Source organism: Melopsittacus undulatus, chromosome 1, assembly GCF_012275295.1.
Source record: "Melopsittacus undulatus isolate bMelUnd1 chromosome 1, bMelUnd1.mat.Z, whole genome shotgun sequence".
Taxonomy (NCBI): domain Eukaryota; kingdom Metazoa; phylum Chordata; class Aves; order Psittaciformes; family Psittaculidae; genus Melopsittacus; species Melopsittacus undulatus.
The window spans coordinates 93,036,471-93,064,234 of record NC_047527.1 but is presented as its reverse complement, the minus strand read 5'-3'; the positions used below and the strand labels follow the sequence as shown (position 1 = coordinate 93,064,234).

General features: G+C 40.8%; 1 protein-coding gene across 2 annotated transcripts in view; it reads left to right on the top strand.

Annotated features, from left to right (window-relative positions):
• The first annotated feature begins 6,495 nt into the window (after window positions 1-6,495).
• The window catches only part of MBOAT1 (membrane bound O-acyltransferase domain containing 1), a 55,751-nt gene continuing 34,482 nt past the window's right edge, over window positions 6,496-27,764 (top strand). For both annotated transcript variants that reach the window (XM_031049731.2, XM_005149966.3), the window contains exon 1: window positions 6,496-6,641. In XM_031049731.2, coding sequence (XP_030905591.2) covers window positions 6,552-6,641 — 90 coding nt within the window. In that variant the 5' untranslated portion in view covers window positions 6,496-6,551. The remainder of the gene's footprint in view (window positions 6,642-27,764) is intronic.

The following is a 27,764-nucleotide window of genomic DNA, read 5'->3' as shown; positions in this document are numbered from 1 at the left end:
AATCAAAAGTTGAGACAATAGGAACCTGGCTGAGATTTTAGCTGAGCATGTGTTAACTATACAGGTATTGTTTCAAATAGAGTAATGAAATACAACTTTAAGGTAGAAAAAGGCAATTTCTATGAAACAAACAGACTGGCAAACCTTTACCAGCCAGAATTTCCTGTAGTTACATAATTAATATATTGGTCATCTTGAATAACACTATTGAGCTTCAAATCATACTCATCCCTGATTTTTTTTTTCCTTTGCACATTGTTTGAATGTCCTGACTATCCAGAACTAGAACAGTAGTGCATACAATTTACCCTTTAACAGTGTACTGTAGGACAAAGTGTTCAGTTAGCATTACTGTTACTAGATATCTTATTCAGTGTTGCAGAGCAGTGGATTTAGCTAGCTGTTACCTGAGAGCATTAGAGGACAAAAAAAACTGTAGATCTTGGCTCTCTAAATCCATGCAGCGGTACTGAATGATTTCTACAATGTAGTTTAACCTTTTCCATGAGACTTTTAACTACAATTGAAAAGGCTTGTTTGCTTACACAATTTTGACTTTTCTTTGTATAAAATGGTAGTATTACATCTACCACAAAAACACTAGAACTGCTTTCTGCTAACCGTAACTCTTGGCTGGTTTTAACATCTTTTTTGCCACCTATTTCATTTACTGCAAGAAGGATTTCTAGAAAACAATTATGATATAAGGTTTTGGAACTATTTCTCTTTCTGGCAAAGCTAAAACGACTTTTCTCCCTGTTGCACGGTTCCCCCTCTAGATGGTAGCAGAGAACAAATTCTAAGGTACTTGCATTGTGAAGGCTGCGTGCATGCTGGCGAAAACCAGTATTGCCTGCGAAGTACAATGCAAAAAAGCTGAAAAGTCATTGTATATTAAATGATCTTTGTGTTCTGTTTTCATTTGACATAGGTAAGAAGAGTTAAGCTGTATTCGCTGATGGTTCCTAGTAAATTTAAACTTGGAATTTTGAAGGAATGTTACTATCAAAAACTTCTATGAAATATGATTTGCCTTGTCTGTTCTGCAAATATTTTCTTAAGAATACAAAAATAATATTTTTATTTATTTTTATTATTAAACATTATTTCAGTACTTCTGGACATCTTCTGTTTTCTTTATAAAATCCTTCTCTTGATTCCTGTAAATGTAGTTGAACTGAAATGTCCACATGTCCAATGTTATTGCCTGGATCTCGAATGATTTCCATGAACCTCTACCTTTTTCAGATTAGTTATGAGTAACTCTTATTAAACTTTAATTTTTACCATTTCTCATTTTGTAAATCATAAAATTTCCTTCCAGGTTTTTAGTTTCTGTAGAGAGACTTTAAATCTCAAAATGTTCCTGAATCAAGAGTATTAGAGCCCACAAGAAGATCCAATATAAATAATCTTCTTTTCAATTCACTAATAAATGGAAAAAGAATCCTTCTATATTTACATGTATTTACGTGGCCTTATGACCACTGGTTTTGTTAAAGCTCCATCTCAGCAGCAGAAAAAGAAACCAGGCTGCAAAATCATCCCAAGTCTAGACACAGAGGGCCTCGTGTTGGTAGAGTGAATCACAAGCTATAAAGTATATGTTAACCTCTGTTCGCTGTCTTCTATTGTCTTTAATTTTGCATCGACAGATCCTAATTCACTATTAATCGAAAATATTAAACATCAGTATTCCATGACCTCTGAAGTCTTTTTTATTAGGTAACATTCTCTTTCAATAATGGTGAAGGCCACCAGTGCTATGACTTTATAGCCATATGGGTGTATGGATGCTACCTAGAAAAAATACCCAAACACTTTCTCCCTCAGTTGTTCAGCTTTGTTTCTTGCAGTTCTGTGTATCTTCTAAATCTGCAGTTAATCCACAGGCCACCATAGTCCATAGGCCTGAGTTTTTAATGTCAAAAAGAAAAAGAATTTGAAAACAAACCCATTTTCCTTCATTCTGAAACAAAAGGAGCACAGGAGTAATTTCTAGCTCATCTCTGGTGAGTTTCATCCACACATGTAGTATACCTTATTGACACTTTCACATCATTATTTAATTAACTGCATGGTTTCTACCCCTCTCCCATTTTCCAGATTTTGAATAATCTTTTCTGGATTCTTCAAAAATTAGTGTTAGCAAAGCCAGAATTTAAAATACCAGCGCAAAGATAAAAGGAACTTTTTAGTGGCAGACTAACATTTCTACTGATGAGATCATTCTAGATGTCTTACAACATTGCTACACTGTGCTTAGGTGCTACACTGGCAACCTTCATTCCTGCATTTCCTAACTATTAAATGACTCTTTGTGACTTCTCCGCATAGTCTGGTGAATTGTCTTCTACTGTTTAAACCATAAACCAAAACCTTCCACTGAAGAGTAATACTAACCATATGGAACTGTATCAATCATGCATGGTCAGAGAATCACAGAACAGCACTCACTTCCATGTGCAAACTGGCAGAAACTTTACAGCAAACAAATCAGTTAGCAGACACACAGGTAACTATGATATAAGGGAGAAACTACAGCCATTGTACAGAAGTGACATATCACAAATCCATTAGAGTTCTCTGAAGACTAATGGTGATCCTGTCCAGAAGGTTTCCAGATTATTGGGAGTAAGGTTTTGTATCCACAGAAATTAAATAGTCACAGAATAGTAGGGAACACTGTCTTCTGCATTAATAGCTGTTTAAAAGGAAATAAATAAAGGATGAGAATAAATATTGAGTTGGAAATTAATATGAAGGAAACTGTCCTGCTGAATACAGTAAGTTTTTGGAAAAAGGAGATGAGAAGACAAAGTTAGCAAGGATATAAAAAAATTCAAGGTGATCAAAGTTTCGTTATAGCACTGTAACACATTTCTTAGTGTTGTATTGTGAGGCAATTTAAAGACTGATAACATTTAACGTTGATATATGCAAACAGGGAAAAGCAAATCTGTATTATAAATATACATTAGACTGTAAATTACCTATTACCTTTGGCTTTGAATTTACTGGAGATAGTAGAAATTCTTGATAAAGAAATATAGAACACAGCATCATGTTACTATGCAAATTTATAGTCTTTCCCTTTCAAAAAACAGAAACAGAAAAAGATGAAAAGGTAGAACAAAGATACCAGTAACTCCCATATAATGTGAGATTAACTAGATGCCTCAGTGAGGACAAGAGACAACTTAGGGTATAGGAAGTTATAAATAGCATCGGGGAGGTGATTAAGCAATGATTATTCACTTATTTCTCACAGCACAAGAACAAGACAGAACCCAGTGAAATTACGAGACAGCTGCTTTAAAACAAACTAAAGGAAGTACTATATCATACAGCACATAATTAAATAGCGGAACTCATGGGATATTGTGGAGGTCAAAAATATAAGTGAATCTGAAAAATATTAGACATATAACATAGCCCATCGGTGGCTATTAAACATTAAAGTCCAGATGAAATTTCATTTTGGGAAGTCCCGACTACTATAAGCTGGGAGAGGGCAAAGTAGAAGTGTTGTGCTGTGTTTGCTGCATTTCTCGTACACCTTGCCTAAGCATCCACAGTTGGCACTGTCAGAGACAAGACACCTAAATGAGCTTTTGGTCTGACAAGTTATGACTACTTTTACGCCTTGTAGGTGGTCCTGCCCTAGGTAGACAAGGGGGCAACAGACAGTGACTTACAATTCTTATGTGCAAATTAATGTATGAATCAAATACAGCAGTGATACATTCGAGCATGGTAGGGTGTAGGAGAGCTTTCTCATCTAAGTGCAGCATACAATGAATGCACCTTTCCTGAGCCAGTTTTGAGCAGGAGCATGTTCTCGGTTGCATTTAGCCCTGTCTAACATCCCTTGGCTCCATGAAGTGCTAGTTTAAGTGTCTTTTACAGCAGGGCTTCCCTTTCCAGGGGCACAGACTCTGCATAACTCTCTGCACTGCTGGCTCCATACATCTGTACTACCCTGTAACCAAACTAGTAAAGCTCCCAAAGGAGGTGCAACAAAGACTGTGTTGAGAAGCCATCAAACCAAGCTTTCTTGCTGATGGCTTGGGTATAGAGGTGAAATCTACCTTCTCCTTCTTTTAGGATTGTACCAGCCTTCCATGTCTGTAAACTGTAGAGCTGACAGTATTTTGCTTATGTGTGTTAAAGCTACTAGCTAAACAAGAAAAGGAGCACTGGAATTGAGGAATTGTTTTCAACAGTGATAATCTTCCTCATAATAATTACAGTGTTCTTTCTTCTCCTGTTGCCACTCAGCTTCTCCTGCCTCTCTGCCCAGTGTTTTCATCTTGATACTATCTTGCTTTTCTTCTCTAACTTCTGTCCCACCTGGTTTTTGCTGATATGCTTCCACCACCAATTCTGTCCTCCTTACCATAGCTCCCTTTGCTTCTGTTCCTGTAACCAACTTTGTTCTAGTTCCCTTCACCAAGCTTCTTGTGCTAACTCACTTCTGAACTGCCATCTTTCTCCTTCTTGTGCTCTTGCTCCTGGCTTTCTCCATCTGTCCTTTTCTCTTTCCAGCTGTTTTCCGGAGCAGCTGTTTCCACTGCTGTACAAAACCCAGATGGCCGAGTACTGACTATAGAGACACATGCATGCTCTTCTCCGTGCCTGTGCCTGGAGCCATGTGATATTCCATTCGTGTAGTGCAGAAAGAGATGCGAGTCCAGTCATATGGAGGAAATGTGAAGGGTTGAAAAATGCCTATGGTCTTCAGAGATGTTATATGCTGACCCCCAAGTCTCCACATGGGTTATGTGTGGCTCTTTCCCCAGAACTCTGGCAGTTGGTCACTCTCAAGTAGTTTCACAAAGACAATGAAAGGCATTTCCTTGATTCCAGGACAACTACCACATCTAAACTTGAAGTCACCATCCCAGAGGTACTAGATTTCCACAGTGAAAACACTTTGAGAATATTTGTAGTGTGTGTGTTTAATAAATCACTTTTATTCTGTTCCCAAAAGCAGGTCAGTGGTTTTAGCCTAAGCTCAGCAAGCAGCCTGCCTGTGGTAGACACAGCCCATGGAAAGTTCCATGCAGATAGATTCAGGCTGGCAAATTTTAAACAACTGGAAAGAGGGATTTCTAATGGAAAATGTTAGGAACCTTTATGCATGGCTACCCAGTCCTTCCAAACTGCTTAGTTTCCCTACTTAAAGTGAGTATGTTCATGCATGTATGTACACATATATATTTATATATATATATATTTTCAAACTGGCACACTAAAACAATACTACTAAGACAATGTTGTTGTTGCTAACTCCTTCCCCACCAAACAATTTTTGTCTGGGGTTTCTAGCACAGTATAAGCAGGACACTTTAAAGGTGGCACACTACCTTTGTTAGCCACTACTACAGTTTCATCTACCACAGTTGACAATTATTTGAAGAAGAGACAATGATGTGCCTATTAAAGAGCCCAAAACCTAGCCCACGAAGACACTTAGGGGCATTTGAGGTTTTAAACATGTCAGCAGCACAAGCTGAACAGAAAGCTTCTCAACGTTGCCTAAACACTCCTTGCAACACAACACAGCATTGTGTAGGGCAAGTGTAAGAATACTCCTTTTGCAGAGATACGGTCTTGGCAGAATACCTTTTGAAGGGCTGTATTGCACTTACAAGATAAACAGCTCACTTAGAACTCCTACTCCTTTTTCTTCCCCTATCAAGGAAAAGTCACTGTTTCCCCAGATCACATGCATCTGAGTTTCCAGCAATGTGAACTGTAGGCTGAATGCTTGGTAATTCTCCCTTAAAAGCATCAGTACTTCTGAGAGCAATGGCTGAAAAAAAAACCCACCTCTGTATTAAAACATATATGCTAAACTCCTCTTACAGCTGTTTTGGTTGTGAAACTCCAGCTCTCCTCTGCTCGGGCCAGTTGCTAGCTGGCACCTTGGCCGCGCAGATGCCAGGGAAGTTAAACGCTTCTGGCGGAGACGGCTCAGGGAAACCGTTTCTAGTTGTGCCTGTTGGTGCGTACCGGGTGGAACCGAATCCCAGCGGTACTGCCGGTACCGCAGAGAGCGGGTGCGCGCACCCGAACCAGGCCCGCTGCTGTCACCATACGCCCCTTCGCCCCGGGATGTTTTTGACTTCCCGTAAGCACCACGACGCAGCGGGGAGGGGATGCAGGCTCCCTCAGGACTGAGCCGTTGCCTTTCAAATTCGAATCTGGCGGGGGCAAACCGCCGTTATAACGGACACCCCCCCTGCGCAGGCCCGGCCGCCCAACCCTAGCTCCCCTCTTCCCAAGGGGGTGATGGAAGAAGACAGGAAATGCCCCGGGAATACCGGGGAATCCCCGATCCCAGCCCGCCGGGGCCCTCCAGCGCCAGCCCCGCCCCGGCAGTTACCGGCGGCCCCGCCTCGGCGAGCGCCCCCTGCTGCGCTGCGGGTGTGCGCGGCGGGGCGGTGGCCGGCGGGCGCGGAGCGGTGCGGAGCTGGGCGCGGACGGGCGCGCAGGTGTGCGCGGAGGCAGCGGGTCTGTTCGGTTCTGGTGCGGGGCTATGCAGCATGGCCGAGCCGCCCGGCGCTCCGCACCGCACCACTGGCTCCACATTGCTGCACCCGCTGAGCGGGCTGCTGGGCATCCCACTGGACCAGGTGAGGCTATTTGCTGTGCCGTGCGGTGCCGGGAAGCGAGGGGTTCTTCAGGTGCTGTGTGACTGTCACTCAGAGCATCTGCAAAAGAGCTCTGGGGCAGCGCGGAGGTGCCGTCTCTTGAGGAAGACCCCGGGGTAGGACCACGTTCTGGAGGCGAACAGCGCACAGCGGAGCAAGGTGGGGGCCGGGCTGGGGTGAGCAGTGCAGCCGAGCCGGGAGGGCTGCTCGTTGCTGCACTGAGAGCCCTTTATTTTCCCCGGCAATGCTTTCCTCTTTCTGTGCTCTTACAAGAAGTCGCTGCTGCTGGATCGACTGCGTCGAGCGATTTGTAGCTAAGTTTGAAGAGTTTAAATAGCTTGTCCACCTCTGGGGTACCCCGGTGGGTGTATGGGGTCTGGTAGGACGTCGTCAGTTTCAGGCTGCAGACTTGTGAAGGAGGTACAGAAGCCTCAGCCTAGTGCAAGTGCCCCGTTAAATTGCAAAGTGCCTGCATGGAGGTACACAAAACACACGAGCAGGTGGGCAAGCAAGTTTGCATGAAGTGCTTAACAGGACTGTGGTGTGGTGTTGTCAGGTTGTTCGTGGTCTTGTTAAGCTGATCTCAAACAGGCAGAAAGCGTTGCTCTCCCACCATCACCTTTCATTGTGTCTCTAGCTGGTGTGCACCTGCTGCCTTCCTGCATTCTTTCAGCAACGAGGAAGTTGGGTCTGGAAGTTCACTCTGACCAGAAAAAGTCTCCAACGAACTACTGGGAGGTTGAGCTGTGCTATAAGAAACTGGGGCAGCTGAGATGTGCTGGTAAAAGCCAACAGAAGGTTGAGCTTTAACTGCCTTCCTCTGTTTGCAAAGTGGCTGGTGCTGTGTGTCAGTTTTTACTACTGTTTGTTTTTGGAGTAAGAAATATATCATTTCCTAGATTAAACCCTATGTCTAACTGTGCCGGTTGTTTCTTTTAAAACAGAAAACAGGTTTTGAGGCTAAAAAGAGGTCTATTGCTCAATGTTAAACCAGGCAAATAGTAAAGGTGTATAATTATTTATAAGCTATTAATTAGAAGGTATGTGATTAGCAATAGCTTCTTTTTTGAGGTATTCCATGCTGTGATTGATGAATACAGGAGCACTAAACAAACCAGGAATAGTAAACGTTTTCTGTTCCAGCTTGTTTGTGATGCCATGGTGTACATATAGTGTTAGGCTGCATGGGTCAACAAACTATGAAGATTTGATGGACTTGACCCCCTTGCTAGGTTTTGTTGCAGAACTGCAGCACAACTGTGCTGACATGCGGCTTTCCTCACCTGGAAATCCCTTTCCCCACACACCCCTGCTTAATTATCCCTGTGAGAGTATGTTATCAATAATTTAAAGAAGTCTTCCCCACTCCTCTTGCCTCACTGTATGTGCTGGACCATAGCGAGCATCAGGGCTTCCTGCTGCCCTGAAGTGGGAAATACCCATATTGCTGTGGGCAAGTGTTGTGTCACTGCTGTCTCCTCAAGTGACAGCAGTTTCAACCCTGACCTGCAGGGCTAACGCCCTTGGAAACAAAATAAAAACACTTTCACAGGGCTCTTCTGCCAGGTGGGTGGTTACTTTGCTCATTTGAATGAGACAGGGCTTTTCCTGAGGGGCAAAAGTTCACTCACTCCTCTGCACAGAATGGAGTTCTGCATACGAAAGACAAATTTGCTGGATATGAATCCACATGGAGCAGGGACTGGTTTTAAATGAGTTTGTTATTTCAATACCAGCAGGTTCTCTGCACCTTCCACTCAGTGGCTAGGCTGTTCCAGGTGAGGTAATCTTTGGTTTGTTACTGTACATCAGTGTCCTTGTGCTTGGCCTGTTGGATAACAGCAGCTCTCTGGTCCATGGAGCTGGCAATTTCCTGTGGCTGGCCCTGAGCCTCCAGAAATCCAGATAAGTGCTCTGAGAGAGAAAGGCAAAGGCACACAGGTAGAGTTTAGACCCTCCAGATCGCTGTGGTATGTGAAAGCTGTGTGTGTCTGCCTTCTATGGTAAGCACAGAGAGGACTTGTCTCTTCTTCCTGGAGATGGTTTCCCATGAGGTCTGAGCCCTGAGAGGGATGAGAAAAAAAGTTGAGCTGAATGTCTGAAAAATGAAAGTCATAATCGTTACCCTCATAGCAGGGGCAGAAAAGCTATAGTGATGGTCATGGAAGGTGTTTTGCCACCTAATATCCAGCTATTGTCTCACTCTTTATGTGAAACATGGATGAATATGAAAATGTCATCTTTCACACTGGTGGCTTTTGTTATTTTAAAAATTTACAACTTAGGTTTAAAACCAGCACAGAATTACAAGGGGGTGCAGTTCCTATTTGTGTTGTGTCCCTGGCAGATCGCTCACATTTTATTTAGTAGATGGTGTGCTGCATGAGAATATAACAATCTTTTCTGCTTTAGATGTTAAAATAATCCTGTCATTCCAGTGCATATTTGCATGTCTCTTTAATGAATGATTTATCTTTGAATTTAGCATTGAAATACTTTTTTTTTTTTGAGAAGTGCTATATTCAGTAACAAGATTAATGAGCTTGAAAAAGGATGAAAGGACTTTGTGTTCAATTCATCCTCATACCCCAGGAAAGCAGACTTTGAAGTTTAGCTAAATTGTGTTCTAAAAATATCTGGCTAGGTCAATGACACACCTCCAGCAGCATTGGGAAAAAAAGTTTTGGCTGTGTTTTTTAATCTCCTTATCATGTTCACCCTAAATCGCTGATTCTGGAATGTCATCCCTCCAGTATACAGTAACTTTTGACAAGGTATGTATGCTTCTTTTGTCACATATGCCCTAAATCTCCAGTTCTGGGACGTTGTCCTCTACCATAGATCAGTGAGATATGGGAATTTAAACATTAAACTTTTAATAGTGTACTCCCTGTAAACAAAGAGTATGTGTGTATAAACAGAGCAAAGGAATAAATGTGCTATTTAAAGGTATATTAAAAGTAAGTTTAATGGCACTGTTTATCCCTGTGTAGTTTTACCATAACATCCCAAGTTCTCGGCATCACTAGAAGTAATTCACATTCAAAGGGTTAAGCCATACTATTTAAAAGTTTCACTTCTCAAGGTTCTTTTGCAGTACCCATGATAACCCAGGTTACCTATTGCTTAAAAGTAGCAGCTCAAATGTAGATGGTCAACTCCCATTTAAACGGGCATTACCCTGACCTGTGCCAGGCAGTACCAAGTCTGGTGACTGTCAGGGAAATATGTGCTGTGTTTAAGGAGACTCTCTCTCAAAAAAAAAAATACGTGGGCATCTTCTTGTGTTTCTACTGGAGAGCTTTTAACTTCAGTGTTTTCATTGATGAGGCCCACCATGTTCCTCATAGGGAGAAAAAAATAAACATTTAAACTATTTTGCAGCTTTAGCTTCTGGTTATATGTCTTATTTTGCATTTTAATCATACAATCATAGAATAGTTAGGGTTGGAAAGGACCTTAAGGTCATCTAGTTCCAACCCCCTTGCCATGGGCAGGGACACCTCACACTAAACCATATCACCCAAGGCTTCATCCAACCTGGTCTTGAACACTGCCACGGATGGAGCATTCACAACCTCCCTGGGCAACCCATTCCAGTACCTCACCACCCTAACAGGAAAGAACTTCTTCCTTATGTCCAATCTAAACCTCCCCTGTTTAAGTTTCAACCCGTTACCCCTTGTCCTGTCACTACAGTCCCTAATGAAGATTCCCTCCCCAGCATCCCTATAGGCCCCCTTCAGATACTGGAAGGCTGCTATGAGGTCTCCACGCAGCCTTCTCTTCTCCAGGCTGAACAGCCCCAACTTTCTCAGCCTGTCTTCATATGGGAGGTGCTCCAGTCCCCTGATCATCCTCATGGCCCTCCTCTGGACTTGTTCCACCAGTTCCATGTCCTTTTTATGTTGAGGACACCAGAAATGTACTTTCATTGGAGCTGGTCTGCATGTTTATGTTTTGGCAGCAGTTTAAATAAAGCATTAACTCTGGGGAGGTACTGTGCGACATGCCTTTGAGTCCTGAGATAGTTGAAGTATTAGTGATGTCTTCCCACCGTTCCTTGAGTTTGAATAGCTCTCTGCCAAAAACATGCTGTTGAATTGGTTTAAATCTCATTTTACAAAAAATCAGCATGACTTCTGATATTCAAATCAGGGCTTGTTTTCTTAAATTTCACATTTTTCAGCCCTCTTATTTTACTTCTATGCTTTCTGGTTTAGTTTGTCAGCAGATGTGTTAGTTCCAAGCCTCTTTACATGACTTTTCTAATCAGTTTTTTGATCAGTGAAAAGCCGAATAAAAAATTGCCTTTCTAGGCCACTAAGCTGGGAATTTTGAGGTTCCTCTAATGGTTGTCAATAGAAGCATTAGAAAACGTAACGCTGAGGAAAAAAGGTAATTTGTTGTAGATTGAAGCAAGATAACAGAAGATAGAAGTTCATTCAAGACATAAGTGGGGCTAGTATCTGATTTTTACTTGAAAAATCTGCTCTAAGGCAACAGCAACAACTGTCCATGTTTGGTATGAGCTATGCTGTGGTTTAATTTCCCAATGCCAGCCATTTTGCAATTGAAAATTCAATGTTTTCATGTTGAGTTGCAGCAGATTTAAAGCCTACCTGCCTGACAACCTCAGCTGCAAAAAAGTAAAGCTGTGTGACTTTTAGTTATTTGAGAAACAGTAAGCAAAAATGAAATTTGAAGTCAACATCTTAAATTGCCTTTATAGAAAGCTATTACAATGCGAAAACCAACTTTAATTTTGATATTTTCTGATTTTTGAGTACTCAGATTTTGTTATTTTCCTTAAAAGCAATCTTTCTGCTATAATACTGTGAAGGACATGGCACTTGATTTCAACAACAGAGGCATAGTCTTGCTGACCTTATTTAACTGGGTCTCTAGTTAAACAGGTGCCTGCAAGTAGGGCTGTTCACAGCGCTGGTGGGCTGCATGGCTTTTCTGTGTATTTAGAGCAAATCCACTCTAACCTGTTGCATGTGCTTGTGTAGGGCCCATATTCTGTATGTTCCTGAGAGAGTCCTGAGACAGAGGTATAGTGCTTCCTAAGGAGTAAGGCTGTATCTAAAATATTTCCTTCTGTTCAAGTCAGCTATTACTGACAATTGCAATAATACAAATTTTCCTTTGACCTGGGAACACATGCTGCCTTTTTCAATGTGTTCTCACTCAGTTTGGCACTTCAGTCTTGAACCTCATAGCTGATATGTTGATACTATGGGTGTAAATATATCCACATCCTTCATGCCTTGAAAACAAAGTCTATTCTATTAAGTTTTTTATTTGGCAAGGGACAAAAGTGCAACTGGAATTGGCCACTTGTAATTTTCCCCCTTTTAAGCACTTTCCTTCTCATTTGTGTTAAATGAAATCTGGAAAAATAAACATTGAAGTGCTGCATAAAGTTTCCCAAAACCTTTTCTGCACATTAATCTAACCAGCACTGATTTAGTGGTGCTCTGCAACCATTTTGAGACAATACAAAGTAGTGATGAAGGTTCTTGGGCTCCAGCCTAGGGGCCTAGGCACTGAGCACAGAGCTGGCTCTGTGCTTTCAGGGGAGACCCTGATGCTTAGGATTTACTATGCATTGGCCAGCTTGGCACAGTATTTAATACCCTGGTGGCTCCTTGGCTCCTGTTACTGTTCACAAGAATGGGCAGCTTCTGAGGAAGACTTGCCAGACTGCAAGTGGTGCTGGTAATTGCCAGGCAGGGAAGACTGCAGTGTTGGCTTTTCATCAGTGCGGAGGTGAATCCAGTCTTTTGTACTTGTCCAAAACCAAATAAAAAGTCAGATGTCAATGGGCTGTGTTTCCCTTTGGAGTTAAAAAACCCCTCTGTATGTGACCTAGTGATTACAGGTAACCTTGTGGATACCAGTCCTCAGCTCTTGGATGCTCAGGGAGTCTAGTGAGGGTACTTATGGAGAGCTTCTGGAAATTCAGGCTTGCTCATGAAAGCACAGCCCAAACATTTATTCCTACTGTCCTTTACTAATAGTGGGTGTGTTTATGTTAACAAGTTTGGATCAGGAGCGTGATTTGAGAATTAAGCTCTTGACTTGGCATGCTTTTTATGTGAAGTGGCCCCAGAGCATCTACAGTGATGTTTTCTGAGAATGTGAAGCCGAAGTATGTCCCCCAAGAGCCTTCAGTACTTCTGCTGCTGAGCAGCCTGCAGCACCACATCTTATCTTCTCTGAAGTGAGACCCTCCAGACAATGAGTCATAGGAAAGAGGAGTCCTCATCCTCAGCTGCTTTGCTCTTCAGACCCACTTCTGCTGCACCGTAGGGTTTGCAAAGAGAAGCATAGGGGAAATCTCTGACCTTCGTTTGTCAATTTCTTCAGAGCATGACACTGGTTAGGCTTGTTTGGTCACTTCTGACAATGTGGAATCCAGCCTATTTTACACGGGGCCCAGCTGGGTCAGCCTGTCCTGCTTCTGCGGATGGGGAGAACTGTATGTGGAGAAAAACAGCCCAGGAGAGACTCTTTGGGTGGTCCTTCCCCAGGGCAAGGTGGGATTTGATCATTCTCCCTTCTTCCAGTTCTGATTGAAAATGTTTGTTGGTGTTGTTTTTTTCCCCAGTCCTTATTTCCCTGGCTTAAGGCATTTTAAACAGCTTTTGCAAAATTGTGGGTGAGCACCAAAGCGAAAACAAAAACACAAGCAATAGATTCTGACTTAAATGTTTTCATAGAACTTCTTTTTTGGGGGGGCTACTTAGAGTGTGCTGCATCCTTAACTGGATTTTGGGTGGGAAATACTTTTTCTACCGTGTTTAGGGCTTCCTCAGGGTAAGAAAATTTCAGACTTAAAAAAAAAAAAAAAAAAGAAAGCTCAATAATGTGAAAGAAAAAAAAAAGCCCTGTAAATACATTTTTGAATCAAATAAATTTAAACATTTGCAAATTCCCAAAGTGTTTGTTCTCAGTCATTCCTCTAAGTTTTAGTAAATTACCTGAATGAAAGTATTTTTAGACGAAAATTCAGAGTATTAACTAGACAGCTTTACCTGCTTCCTTTTGGGTTTTTTTTTGTTGTTGTTGTTTTTTTCTTTTGGAGGGGAGGTGCAGTCATTGCATTACTAGGAAAACTGTTAAGCAAGTTAGTCAATCAGCCTATAGCATGACTGCTGGCATGCTACCTGGTCTTGGACAAAACAAATACTAAATATTAGAACAATGCTTCATTCTTGGATTCCCTCTGTCTAGATGCCTTTTCCACATGGGATTTGAGGACTCTGAACATTTGCCTGGTGTTCCCGGGTGATTAGGTGCCTGGATAATGGAAATTTTGCCTGTATCCTCAGGGGACACTGCACCATAGAGGGTTGAATGTTTCCTGAAAGCATGTGAGTTACTGCCCTAGATGACTTATGCAAAGGGCAGATAGACCTGAGTGTGTCTATCTGCCTGGTATATCCCAGATAAAAATCTGTCAGTCCTATGGAACAGCAGCTTTAAAAATTATTGATCAGTGTGAGATTATGTTCTACAGTCTCCGAGTTCAGTGAGTGCATCAAGTGGGGATGCCTGGCAGGGAAAAAGGAGGCAACTTAACACTCCTTTAGATCAGTCTTTTGGACTGCATACGGAATACTAAAAAGCCAAAAAACAATTTCAGGCCAAGAAATAAACTTAATCTGTTCACTATTTTGCACAGGGTGAGTATTTGCTGCTTCTATGGGTCCTGGTCTTGTGACAAAGCTCTAATTGGAAGTGAGCAATTTCTCCATTTGTGGTTTCTTGTTCAAGTGCAGTTTGGCACTGGTAACTGGAATGCAGATAGGGCAGGAATGGGGAAGGCAAAATGACAAGGCAAAAAACGAGACATTTGAGAATTCCCTGGCTCCTGACATTTCTTGAATAGCTTCCATGCTTGTTTTCATGCTCCATTATCGGTTTTATTTTAAACTTTATTTTTTTAAGGACTGCTGAGTAAAAAAGATTTAATTGTTAACTCTTCCACCCAGCTTAAATGACCTTATAAACTAGTGAAAGTAGGTTTTCTCCTGTTACCAGCACAAGGGAGTGTTAAAGTAGGGGAGTAGTGCAGTATTGACTTTATTTATCTCATGTGTGCACACACAGAGGGCAAGTTCAAATCACTGACTCCTACTTTTTGCTGTAAGCACTTTTACCAGCAAATTCTAGCTGATAGATCAGTGATTTATCTATTTGAGAGAGAGTTTTAGGACTACTTTGTTCATTCACAAGCAGAGTTTAAGTTGTTTTACATTTAAACTTCTTATGTGGCAGGGTTTCTCAGGGTGTTTTGCCAGCTATGCTGTGCTGAAGGTGAAAAGCAAGTGTAGACAAATAGAGACAAATTAGACAGCGAATGGGAAGCCAAAAGACTTACGTTTTGAATTAAATCCAATTTTTGATGGCAGCATTACACATCCACAGTGAGTTGTAGGCACCGTTAGCACCCACAGCTGTTTATGCTTTTGTGTGTATGTTTGTGTTCATGCTAATTCTCTTGAGGCAAAAAACTGTGGTCTGTAGTTGCTACAGCAACAAAAACACTGCACTCAGTGTATGGGTGGGTTTTTCCTACTTTATACAAGTATGTTGAAAGTGAAGGCATATTGCTGTGATACATTGTGAAATAGGATAGCCTCTTGAGAGAGAAACATTTGTTTGGATTTTTTATTCGGAGAATGTAACTTTGTTACCTTTATGGCTACTTATCTGCTAAGGCTTCAGTTCCCGGTTGCAAATGTAACACTGAAAATGGGCTCGGCAGTCTGGAAAAACAGAGTTTTAGAGTTCTGCTGATGCTAACTGGCAACTAAAGGGAGGATTAGAACAAGGAATGGTCCAAGGCAAAGGGGAAATGGGTGATATAATTATGTTTCTGTCCTGTTGTAGTTTCTCTTGTCAATCAAGAGATGACTGTAGCTGTTCTTTGCCAGGAAACCAGAATGAAAATATGAACAATGTACAAAAGAAGAAAGTCCAGGGTAGACTTAGCTTCACTTCACTTTTGCATGTTTAAGAGCTGGGTTGTGTGCTTTAGAAGTGTGACTGTTAAGAGGCATCATAGTGAAAGCATACATGAGCAGCATAAGTAAGATGGATCTAATAGATCTAGGATTTCCTTCCTTTTGCCTCCCAGGATTTCTCCATGTGAAAAGAAAACTGTGATAACATTGGAAGGCTGCAGATTCAGTGGTGATTAAAATTAAGGTCTTTTTCATGCAGTCCAGAGCTGAACTGTGAAACCCATTTCAACAGGATGCTGCTAAAGCCAAGAACTTTGCCAGAGCCAGCATGGCCTTGGATGTTTATATGAAAGAACATGTATATCTAGAGTAAGATATTTAATAGCTTAACAGGGAAAGCTTTTGGAAGCATGTCTTTTGCTGGCTTCTTTGAAGGCCTGTCCTTTCTGCAGGCATTGGTTTCTGGCAGCTCTGCCACTAGTGTTGCTGCTGGCAGTCCCAAGCATGGCTGCTGCTCCCATTATGGGTGAGTGGGTCTGCTAATTGTCATCCCCTCCCAGGGCTTGACTCAACCCTGGATTTATTGCTTGAGGTTATTTACATGGTGTTATAGCAGGAAGCATCAGATCTCTGTAGGAAAGATCAGCCAATGCCCAAGAGATGTCACTTCTCCAACATCCCACTTTCAAGGTGCCCAAGCTACAGCTGGCCTGCTATTAGCTTATACAGAAAGTAACTGAACCCTTATATGCTCTGCAACTTAATCAGGGGAGGTTTAGACTGGATATAAGGAAGAAATTCTTTACTGTTAGGATGGTGAGGTACTGGAATGGGTTGCCCAGGGAGGTTGTGAATGCTCCATCCCTGGCAGTGTTCAAGGCCAGGTTGGATGAAGCCTTGGGTGACATGGTTTAGTGTGAGGTGTCCCTGTCCATGGCAGGGGGGCTGGAACTAAATGATCTTAAGGTCCTTTCCAACCCTAACTATTCTATGATACTATCTTCTTCCTTGTCTGTTCTGATTTTTAACTGTTGGGTTTTGGGGTCCTTTTTTTGTCCATATGCTAAGCATTTCCTCTCTCTTCAGTTCATGCTGCATATCTTTAAACCTGTATTTGGTGGTATTGTGATCTGCATGTTGTCTTTGAAGAGACACACCAGCAGGTGTAGTCTGCCATCATCCTTTGATAGGGTTCTGACAGTACTCTGCTATCTCTTTATCAGTCACACATTTTGGGTACCATTACCTCATTTGCCTAACTATTTCACTGTATCTGTCTCTTCTTTTTAATTTGACACTTCAGGTTTTGAGCATAGTCACTAATAAGGGCAATATACCAGATCACTTTAGAAGACCCTAAATGGCAGGTGTCAGTGGCCTCGTTTACTTGGTGACAGGTAAAAGCACTGGGTTGTGACTGGAGGGGCTTTGAGCAGTCAGTGGAGACCCATGTTGTTGGTCACCCCCTTCTGTGTCTCCTTTCTCTAGCCTCATGTAAAGTACATGCTGATCATTGCTCAGGCACCTTCCAGCATCAGGGAAGCTAACATACTACCACACTCTGTACCCTAGTGCTACGGTAACAGTGGGGGAAAAATCCATGTGTATTTTGAGATACCTTAAGTTTGCTGAAAATCAAACCTGAAATGCTTTCTCAAAGTACTTCTGAGATAGACAGATGTTAGTGGTATAAAACCTTGAGATAGAGAAATGGAAATACATTTTGCAAGCCAGCTGTGTGGATCATGCAGTGTCCTCATTCTTTTAAAGCATGGGGGTTTTTTAGGCTTTATGTGTGAAGGGCTTGTTTGAAAGGGAAGTTATGATTACTTATGCAACTTAAAGGACTGTTGAATTTCTTTTCCCTGGCTACGTTCAAGTTTGTAGGGTATTTTGAGAAGAGCTCACTTGGAGTTTATGGAATTTTGTTGCTGTACTTTGTTTCTTGGACAGTAAGTTGCCTGTCGCTGCACAGTAGGAATATCATTGTAATAATTCTAAAATGTAAAAACATTCTTTCCTTTTTTTTTTTTTCAAACTGCTAAAAGGAAAAAAAATATGAGACTTATTCCTGTTGCCCAATGATTGCTGTCTTTTGTAAAGGAAATCAAGTTTCTGCTACTGCTGACTCATAGCATGGCAAGAATACTGGAGGAAACTATAATACTGTGGTTAAGTAATAGACGTGGGTGGGTTTTTGTCCTTCTGATATGGCAGTTATCTTTGGAAAATATCAGTGTTACAACCCAAAGTTCTGCTGTGCTGTGTGCAAATGAAAGTATTGAACCCTAGTGGGGGATATGTAAAGAAGGCAGCTTGACTGGAATGAGGTGAGGAGATGAAATATTTTTTTCTTCAGAGATGGTACAGTGCAAATTAATAGCAAAATCCAAGCATGTCTTCTTTTTTAATTGTTTATTTTACATGTCTTTATTCACCAATTGACACTTGTTCCTGCTCTGTGTTTTCTGTTAGTTTTTGTTTTGATTTAGTTGCTAAGTTTGAACAACAGGATTTTTTTTATTTTTTTATTTTGGAGGTGATAACCCCTGGAATTAATTCAGAACATGACCTTTTAGGAAAGGTGCTAATGATTTCCAGATAGTTTAGTGATAGTTGAGATGCCTGACTTGTGCTGACTCCCAAGTGTTTGTCATCTCCACATTGTTTTCAATAGCGTCTGAAGTTGAATGCCTAAAATTAGACATGCTCCAAAGTTCAGCTTCCAGAGATACTTGCTGTAGATGTAAGATGCTTATAACACAGGCATAACTGAACAGCTGGGATTATGTTCTTGCCTTCTTGTATGGTTCAAGATCCAAAATAAATGAGCATGAAGTGAGCGTGCTGCAGATTTTGAGTAGAAGTAAGGAAGGAAGAAACGGCCATAACAGGATATCGTCACTGTACACATTTTATTGGTGGCTTCTCTTCCTGCCACAGTTCTGAAGGGATTAAAAATAAGTCTGCAGCCCACATGAATGAGGGCTGGGTAAACCTATCTTCTATTGAACAGCATAGAGCAATTATTTTACTTTTTAAACTGTAGAAAAATAAGAAAGAGCAGTATTTTATGACTCTGAAACCTCATGATTGAGAAAGTGAATATCTGAAATTGGCAGTTATGGAGGGTTGCTGATTCTACACAGTCACTGTTACAGCAAAGGAATTAAAAAGGTAATTGTGCCTGAGTTGAAAACAAACAAACAAAACCCCCAAAACAAAACAACAACCCACATACAGCTCTTTGCAAATAGGCTAAGAAATAAAGAAAACAGCTATCTAGAAAATCCAATTGCCAGCAGAATTGAAGGCCATAATGTAAATGGGGGACTCTGCAAGCCACTGCAGAATATGAAGCTTTCATTGCTTATGGCAACAAAGAAAGTGAGTTACTGACTGTTATGTTTGCAAAGATAATTGCCAAAATATAAACTGATTTTCCCAGTCAAATAAATGGCTCTGACTAAAGTTTACTACTAAGAATAGGTGATTCTGTGCATATTCCTGCCCCTTGTAGCTTGCTCCTTTTTTTTTACTCTTGTGAAAAAACTCCCAATTGGGCATCTGCACATGTTGAGTTGACTGTTACTATCTCTACAAACCGAAAAAGCTTGAGCAGATTACTGCAGGTTTTCCCTGTCTCTTAATGTTGGCTTCCCAAAATCTTCACATATTCTTTTCTATCTGCAAGGGAGTTCCATGTTGAAAGGCATCTGGGAATATTTTCTGTACCTCTTTTACCAAATTCTGTGGCTCTGAAGTGTTGCAAAGGGCATGGTAGCACCCTGAGATTTGTGTCCCTTATTTTGAGAGGTTGGAGCATGGGCAGAAGAACACAGCTCTTCACCTCTCCATTTTAATGTACTCTGGAGTGATGTTTTTAAGCTCAACTGAAAGCATTTTCTTTGTTGTTCACAAAGGTTCTTCCTCTATCCTTCTTCAAGTGCTGTTGCTGGGAGTTTCAGAGATACAAAACTGCTTAGACAAAGAAAGGACAGGAAGAACTGAGGTTTGTAGCACCTGCTTGCAGAAGCAGGAAATTGGGTGCGTTTGACTTCGCCCATCATGTAGGAGCATTGTTACTCTAGAACTCTTCCATGCATATCTGGCAGTACATATATCTTAGAGCAGTTATTTTTTTTCTGAGAAGTGCCTTCTGGTTGGAACTCCACCCCTCCTTTCCCCTTTTTTCTCAGCTTTTTTTCAGGCACTTGAAGTAGGTTTCATTTACTGGAGAGTACCAGATTCTGGAATATCGTACCATTTTATGGTGTCTTTAAGTGGTAAACCAAAAAATAAAGCACCAGGGACTGTGGGTCATTTTTGAAAATTTGATTTCTTACAACTAAATGGAAGTCCAGTTTTGTAGTCCAGAGATTTCTTTTTGTGTCTGTAAAGTTAATGTATGTAATATGGCTACTGTTTGCCTTTGGAAGTCTGCATTGTATATTCCTACATCTAAGCTTACTCAACTAGATCGCTTTTATAAGTAGAAGTACCTGTTTTAGACTTGTGTTTTAGGATTAGATGAATTGAAACCTAGAATTGCTTTCTTTCCCCACTGACAGTAAAAGAAATTTAGATGGACTAGCTCAGGTATCGACATCAGTGTTAGAACAGATAAATTCTACCCCTTTCTCTCTCAAAGTCCTTGCATAAATTTTTGAAGTATGTCCTAATATGCTAAGTTTTACAGTGCCTTTTTTTAAAGTTGGTATGAGCATGATTGTGTGTTTAAGTACAGGATGTTCCAGATTTTCTATGTGTAAGGTCCTATTAAATTCTTAAATAATACCATTGCTATGTCTGAGAGGTCCAGTCTGATCAAGCCACTTAATTCCAAAGATAATGTACCTAAATTTAATACAGTGCTGACAATGTCTATAGTGGGTAAAAAGAAGCCCAACTTCCTTTTGGTTTAGAATTTCTTGTGAAGTTGGTACTTTTTTGCCTTACTAATGTTTGTTTCTTTCTGTTGTGTGCCCTTACTGGGGTATCACTGGGTTAATGTGAACAAAGCTGCTCTGTTTGTATTGGTGTCTATTTTTAAAGACCACTGACATATTTTTCTATAGAAAAGGAATTGAAAATAGAATTGCACAGACATTGCAACAGCAATAATGGGGCAAGTTATTTTGGAGTGCCAGTTCCCATTCTAGTGAAGGATTGCAGTTTAAGCCTCCTGTTTTGTTCTTAAATTGGTGAATATGTACAGGTGCAAGGCCTGAAATTTCAGCATATTTAGGAATTGGGACTTTAGAAACATTGCTGTAAGGATCCTGCCATTCCTACGTTAATGCAACTCCTGTTGGTATTTGGAGAACATAATTTACATTGAAGCACTAAAATATGTGCCAGTAGTGTAACTGGGTATTCACACATATGTCTGTATTATCTTCCTTCTTTGCATTTTGAGTAAGTCAGCTATGTAGTTCTGTTGGTTCCATAGACAAAGTGAAAAGGTGCTTGACTTGCTGTGCTGTATTTTAAATTACAAAACTAAACCTTTAAATCAGGGGGAAAATGTAGATCTGTGTTGATGATACTCTTAGCCCTGCTACTTATGTACCAAAGACTAGAAAGAAAGAAACCGGACTAAAATCTGAGCTGTTAGAGATTGAGGCTGATGAAGTGGAGCTGGATCATGTCTGATGATACCTGTGTCAGCCCTGTTTCTTTTTTTGTTGCAGGGAAAAAAAAAAAAAGCCCTGCCTGTGATGGATGAGGGTGATGGTGATGTAGAGCAGGGGCTAGGCAAGACTCCTGAGAGGTTGTGTAAAAATAATTGTTTGTGATTTGGGGGTAATCATCAGGCCTGAAAAGACTAGTTGGGAACAATATCTATTATTCAAGAATTCATTTCTGAGGAAAAGATGGGTAACTGATGTATTTAACTAATGATCATGAAAACTAAGGATCCAAACTCATTTAGTTGGCAGAGCCCTACAGGTGACAGAGAAAGGGTGGAAGCAGTGCTGTGATATTCCCACCACAGGAGGTTCCTAGAGCTCTAGGGACTTTCAGAGGAGGTTTTGCAAACACTCAGGTGTTTGCTGTATTTTACTCCCTGGAGTTATTGTTTTCTTGTTTCTGTTCATTTTCACTTCAGCATCTGTCTCCTAACTTTGCATATGCTTAAAGCAGGTCTTCTGAATGGACCCTGTGAGAAGAGCTTGAGTGAGAGTAATGGGATAAGATCAGGCTGCTCCTGCTGCATCAGTATGAATCTATGCATAAGAAAGGAGGGTAGGGGTTACATATTTCCTATGAGAATTCCAAGGTCTCGGTGACTTCCTACTTCCTGTGAAAGCTTTTGGAAGATCAAGGCTGATAGTCTTAGCATGGTGTTTTTGCTTTTGGTGATGGGTTTTTTGTTTATTTGGGTTTTCTCCCCCTGTCAGAATTCCCTTTTGGATAATGACATTTACCTCCTCTTTTTCCTTTTCTCATTCAAATATCCTTCATGCTCTGACCTGCTGGCTGTAGTTCTGCTTTTAGACATGTCTGCAATATTATACCATGCGATACTATCCTTGCACAGAGGTATGTCAAACTATTCTTTTTAAAGATCTCTTTTGGGGTTAAAGGTACTGTAATTAGTGTTCTACCTCACTGCTGAGTAGTCTGAAGAAATGGGGCAGATCTCCTAACAATCTAAAGGCATTTTGGTTTAAAAAAGGCCTCCAGGTGGTTTAATTGTATTGATTAATTGCTTCTATTACAAGCAGGAGTTGGTGCTGGCTGTCACAGGTACAAATAGGAATTTTTGCTGGATATCTCAGGTACAACAAAATTTCATCATGATGTACTTTGGTATTACTCACTGAGAGAACAGTAATTACTGAGTTGTGGCAGAACTGCTGTGCATAAATGATCACTACTTAGAGTTCTGTCCAACATACAGGATCATTACAGTTCAGTGTATGAGCTGCTGACAGCAAGCTAAAGCTGTCTTTGGGTCATGTCCACACGTTAAATGTGCCAGCCATCAAAGGTAAATGTACAGGGGTGTAACAGCATTATGATGTAGATCTGACTTCTCAAGCTTACTTTTGGCTTAAATGTTTTTCCTTTAAAATTTCTGATGACTCAGGGTTTAATCTGTTCTATGGTTGTGTTTGTATGTCCTGGTAGTGATTATTGTGCTAGTGGCTTCATAGAGGTAATCCAGAAAGAACATCTGTTTCAAGTTTATAGTCTAAATCATGGAAGGATATTTGACCCGTAAGTAGGGAAACAGCAGAATTTACCCAGGAAAACAGCACAACAAGCCAAAACACTGTCAATTTGGCATATTCTGCTTTAACAACTCAATATTCCATATGTGACAGCAACAAAAAAGCCAGGGCTATGAGAATTTAGTGCTGCTTTTCAAGAGGAGCAATAATCTTTAATTAGTCATGCATTCTATTCTCTCTCTCTCTTCCCTGAGAGAAATTCTGTTTCCAAACCTTTGCTTCTGCCCCCCCACAGAGTCTTCTACAGGACATCTACCAACACAAAGTCAGAGAAATGTGTTGTTTCAGTATATCAGAGATGTCACTTTTCAGTATTTGTATCAGTATTTCCCCAGTGTAAATTAATTTGTCTCCTCTCATCCACACTGTTTGCAATTCACAGTGCCTGGCTTTAGACAGAAAAGACAATATCTTGCAAGTGGCAGTCAATTCTGTTTTTTTTTCACAAATGCCTGTTTGTAATGGCTCTTGTTGCACTGAGTTCTGTGCAGAGCAATGCTATTGTGGGCAATAAGGGGAGCTGCACAGATGATGTTACATGAATCCTTTTCCTTCATGGAAGCCTAAGTCAAAATTCTAGCAGCGGGAAATTTGATGCTGCTTCTGTGATATCATTTTACTATTTTGGGGTGTTTGTGCCCTCCCTGCATAGAGCTAGATGATCTCTGCAGAGAATATTTGTCCTTATGGTTCATAAAAACAGTCTGGAAGATCAAAATATTTTGAAAAATTTCAGTAAGTATCAGATATCTTTGAGATGATCTGATTAAAGAATATTCCACCTCTCATTCTTAACACACCCATTTAAAATATCACAATTTGGATGTTATGAAACGCTATCATAAGGGCAGGTCTGTTTTTCAGCATCGAAGTAGAAATCTCTCCAGCAAAGTGAAGTTAAACATGTTGTTTGCTGAATTTCTTTCGTTGTATGTGCAAAATAATCTTTTAAACAGAGAAAACAAGCTATCGTACTTCTGTAGTTCTTGTTTTATTCTTTGGAAGAAAGACATCATCCTGGAAGATGGGGCTAATATCTGGCAAAGTGGAATGCTTTATTATGGTATCCCTTGTCCAAAATACTACCCAAGCACTGCTGGACTCCACAGGAAGTGGTTTGACTTGAGAAGAAATTGATGTTGCTGTCAGTAGTCTCTATTAACATGGTTGCTTATGCTTTTCGAAATACTGAAAACCAGGTGTTTGGTGATCTATGGTAAGTTTGTGAATAGAAGAGACATTCTAGTTTACCAGCTAAAAACCTTGTAGCAGCCTCTAAACTAATGCACAGTAGGTTTTTAGCATATAGCAGGAAATACAGAGCATCTTAACCATGGGATACAACTTCATCTTTATAGAAAGTCACCATAGGAGGCCTCTGCTCACACACTTTATATTGTTCAGCAGATGAAAAGCAGATTTAATGCCTTATGCTCTTGTTTAGCTGGTAAGCACAAGACCTGGTATAGTTACCTTCTGTGATACCTATAGTGTGAGGACAGTTTGCACCATCTGCTGCACATTGAAGTGGGCATGGGCCTGAATGCTAGCTGGGAATATTTTGGCATCCTGACTGTGCTGTAATACACTTGTACCTCTGTGAACATGTGTGAATGTGCAGCATGCCTTTTTTGTGTCCAGAGTTTGAGTGCTGTGGGGGACACATCAGCACCTTGTCATCCAACAAATGGCAAGTGAGCAGCATGATTTCTTATATTCATAGTGAATGAATTATAGCATTAACAGGAATTTTGCTTGCAGAGGGCTGTCTGGTTTGGGTAATGGACTTAATTGACATTTGGAGTTTGGAGAGAACTGCGTGGTCAATTTTTATATCCTCCTAGATTTTTGGAAGATGAGATCAGTTTTTCTGCTAGTGTAAGGGAGGAACAAAGTAGTAAAGGAAAAGCAAAGTATTTTTGTGGTCAAGACAGAATGCAAGAATTTTCTTCCTGATACTAAACTACAAGGAAAATGTTAAAAGCACTAAAATAACAGACATATATCTGTTATTTAATAAGGTGCTTAAACTTACTTATTTCTTCCTAGAGAGTGACCTAGTTACCTTCAAATGTCTGTTACCACTTTTTATGATAGGAATATTTGAAGATGCGTGGCCTGGGGGAATTGAAGCTTCCTGAAGTGGGTGATTAGCAGCTTACCCTGAGCTACGGTAACCAGTGACCAAGGCTATTTGTGATGGTTTGGTGGAAAGGTATAAAGCCAGGCTTTGCCTCCTCTAGTTTCTGTTCCCCATCTCAAGAATTTTTAACAAGGAAAATAATTTTCCAATTTCTCCATGTAAGAGTTTCATGGGGTTTTCTTTCAGTCACTTTTTGGTGTACCAAACAATATATTTGCCAGTCTCTTTTGGAAATGTGCTATATCTCCATGTCCTTTAAAAGCTGAGATTTCAAGACACAGGTATTTAATGCCAGGTGTTTGGGACTTTTGTGACTTGCCAACTGGCTTTTGCCCTTGACAATGCCCACCTGCAGATGGCTAATGAGACCTAATAAAATGTAGAGCAGAAAGTCTTATGTTTTTCCTCTGAGAATGGTTAGAAGGTTGAAGAGATTACTTTTCCATGTAATATGCCCTGTCTGTTGATGGAGATGACTGAAAAGGTGGCTCCACATCCCTAGGAGTTAGTGTTTCCCCTTCCTACAGTAGCAGTCCAACCTTTGCCAAGTTGGTTTCACCCCATTACAAATGGGAGAAGATGGAAAGGCTTGAGACAGATGGAACTAACTTTTTATGTACTTTGAGGACTTTGATGTTAACATAAGGGGGATATTGACATTTTAACATAGGGGGATCTTGAAACTGTCGTGTTTGATTGTTCTAGTGTCAGCATCAGAGGTGCTTGCTTCGTTGGTTTGACCTGATTGCTAGCTTTGTATAAAACTCTGGATTTGCAGTCTAAATGTCACTTTGAGAGATTGCTACTATAGAATTTGAATGGATAAAGGGATGAACTTCATTTTGGTTTTTTTTCTCATTGTTCATACCTGGTGTTTACATGCTCTGGACTCATATGGTCTTTTAAAGTCGAGACTATTAGATATTAAAGAACTTCTTAACCAGACAATGATAATGCTCAACCCAGTTGGGTAGAGCTGTTCCAAATTTTCTCTGTCTCCAAAAGTGCAGATATCTTGTTCCTGCATTGCAAGGCTGTCTTCAGCTGGCTGTGACCCAGATACAAGTCTTCCAGATGGTGTTCCAGGATACTGTGATGAGATTGCCTTTCTGTCTTCCAATGTTTAATCATGGAAAATGAAAGGAAGATAGTATCTTGTTTTGGCAACATATCATATGCTCCTATTCCTACTTCTATTACATCTTGCTTGCTAGAGCATGGAAGAAAATGACGGTAAAAAGCTAGCGTTTCTTTTCTGCTAGCGAAGTTGAAACTACATGTGCAAAAATTTGATGGCAACACTGAATAAATGTGCTTAGCTAAAAATGGGTTAAATGGTTTATAAGGTGAGTTGCAAGGAGAAGAGTTAGTTCTCATAATTTCTATTTCCATGTTGTTTTTCTATAGGCACAGTCTATCAATGTTCGAAAGCCCTCAATTTACTGTTTACAAAATCTTTTTAGCAACAGTGGAAATAACCAAAAGGGAATAACATGAAGGCTTTTCTCTTTGGGAAGGGAAAGGGAGAAAAGTATGACTTACTTCACTTGTTATGCAGTACAACATTACTTGAAATCTCAGGTATCTGTTTACTTATGTACCTTAAATACTTAGAGAATAAAATTAATACATGTTAAATAAAATTAATTCCATGCTAAATGGAATGCAGTAAAGTCACTATCAGATGAACTGGCAGTCTTTGTATGTATGTGAATGCTGGGTGTGTTTGAAAAGTTACATGTAAATAACTAAACAAAGGGCAGTAGTCATACGAAAAGCTACCATATACCTTGGTTGCTCTGTGGAGAACAGATCAGATCTGGTCTGCTACCAGAGCTGTTGCTTGGTTTTAAATATGGAGTTCAGTCTGTCAGGCAGAATGATTTTTTCCTAGCATATGGAAAGGAGCACCCCAGTTCTACTGGACATTTGTCCTATATTCCTCATACCCAAGAAACAACTAACTTCCCCCCCTCCCTCTTTGTGACAGGTTATAGTTAAGAAAAGATTTGGCCTTTTTATCCAAGATTTCAGCTTGGCTCAGGTAAACTCAGAGGGAATAATCCTCCTCCTCTACTCGACCCTGGTGAGGCCACATATGGAGTATTGTGTCCAGTTCTGGACTCATCAGTACAAGAAAGACAAGTTGCTACTGGAAAGAATCCAGTGGATGGCCGCAAAGATGATCAGGGATCTGGAGCATCTTTCTTATGAGGAGAGATTGCTGGGCTGTTTAGTCTAGAGAACAGAAGACTGAGAGAGGACCTTATTAATGCATATAAATATCCCAAAGACGGGTGCCTGGAGGATGGTGCCAGACTCCTTTCGGTGGTGCCTGGCAACAGGACAAGGAACAATGGCCATAAGCTAAAACATGACAAGTTTCACTTCAACATGTGAAAGAACAACTTTACATTGAGGGTGGCAGAACACTGAGGCTGCCCAGAGGTGTTGTGGAGTCTCTCTCTCTGGAGATATTCAAAACCTGCCTGGACGAGTTCCTGTATAACCTGCTTTAGGCAGTACTGCCTTGGTCAAGGGGGTTAGAATGGATGATCTCCAGAGGTCCCTTCCAACCCCAATGATTTTGTAATTCTGTGATCTGCAGAAGTATTCTGCAATTACTCAGCACCTCTAAAAGTCAGTCTTGCAGTAAACTGCATGCTAGACCTTGCAGTGAGCTCTGCTCAGGTAAGTTTGTTCTTCAGACTAAACCCCACGGAGATCAGAGGTCATCTTTCTG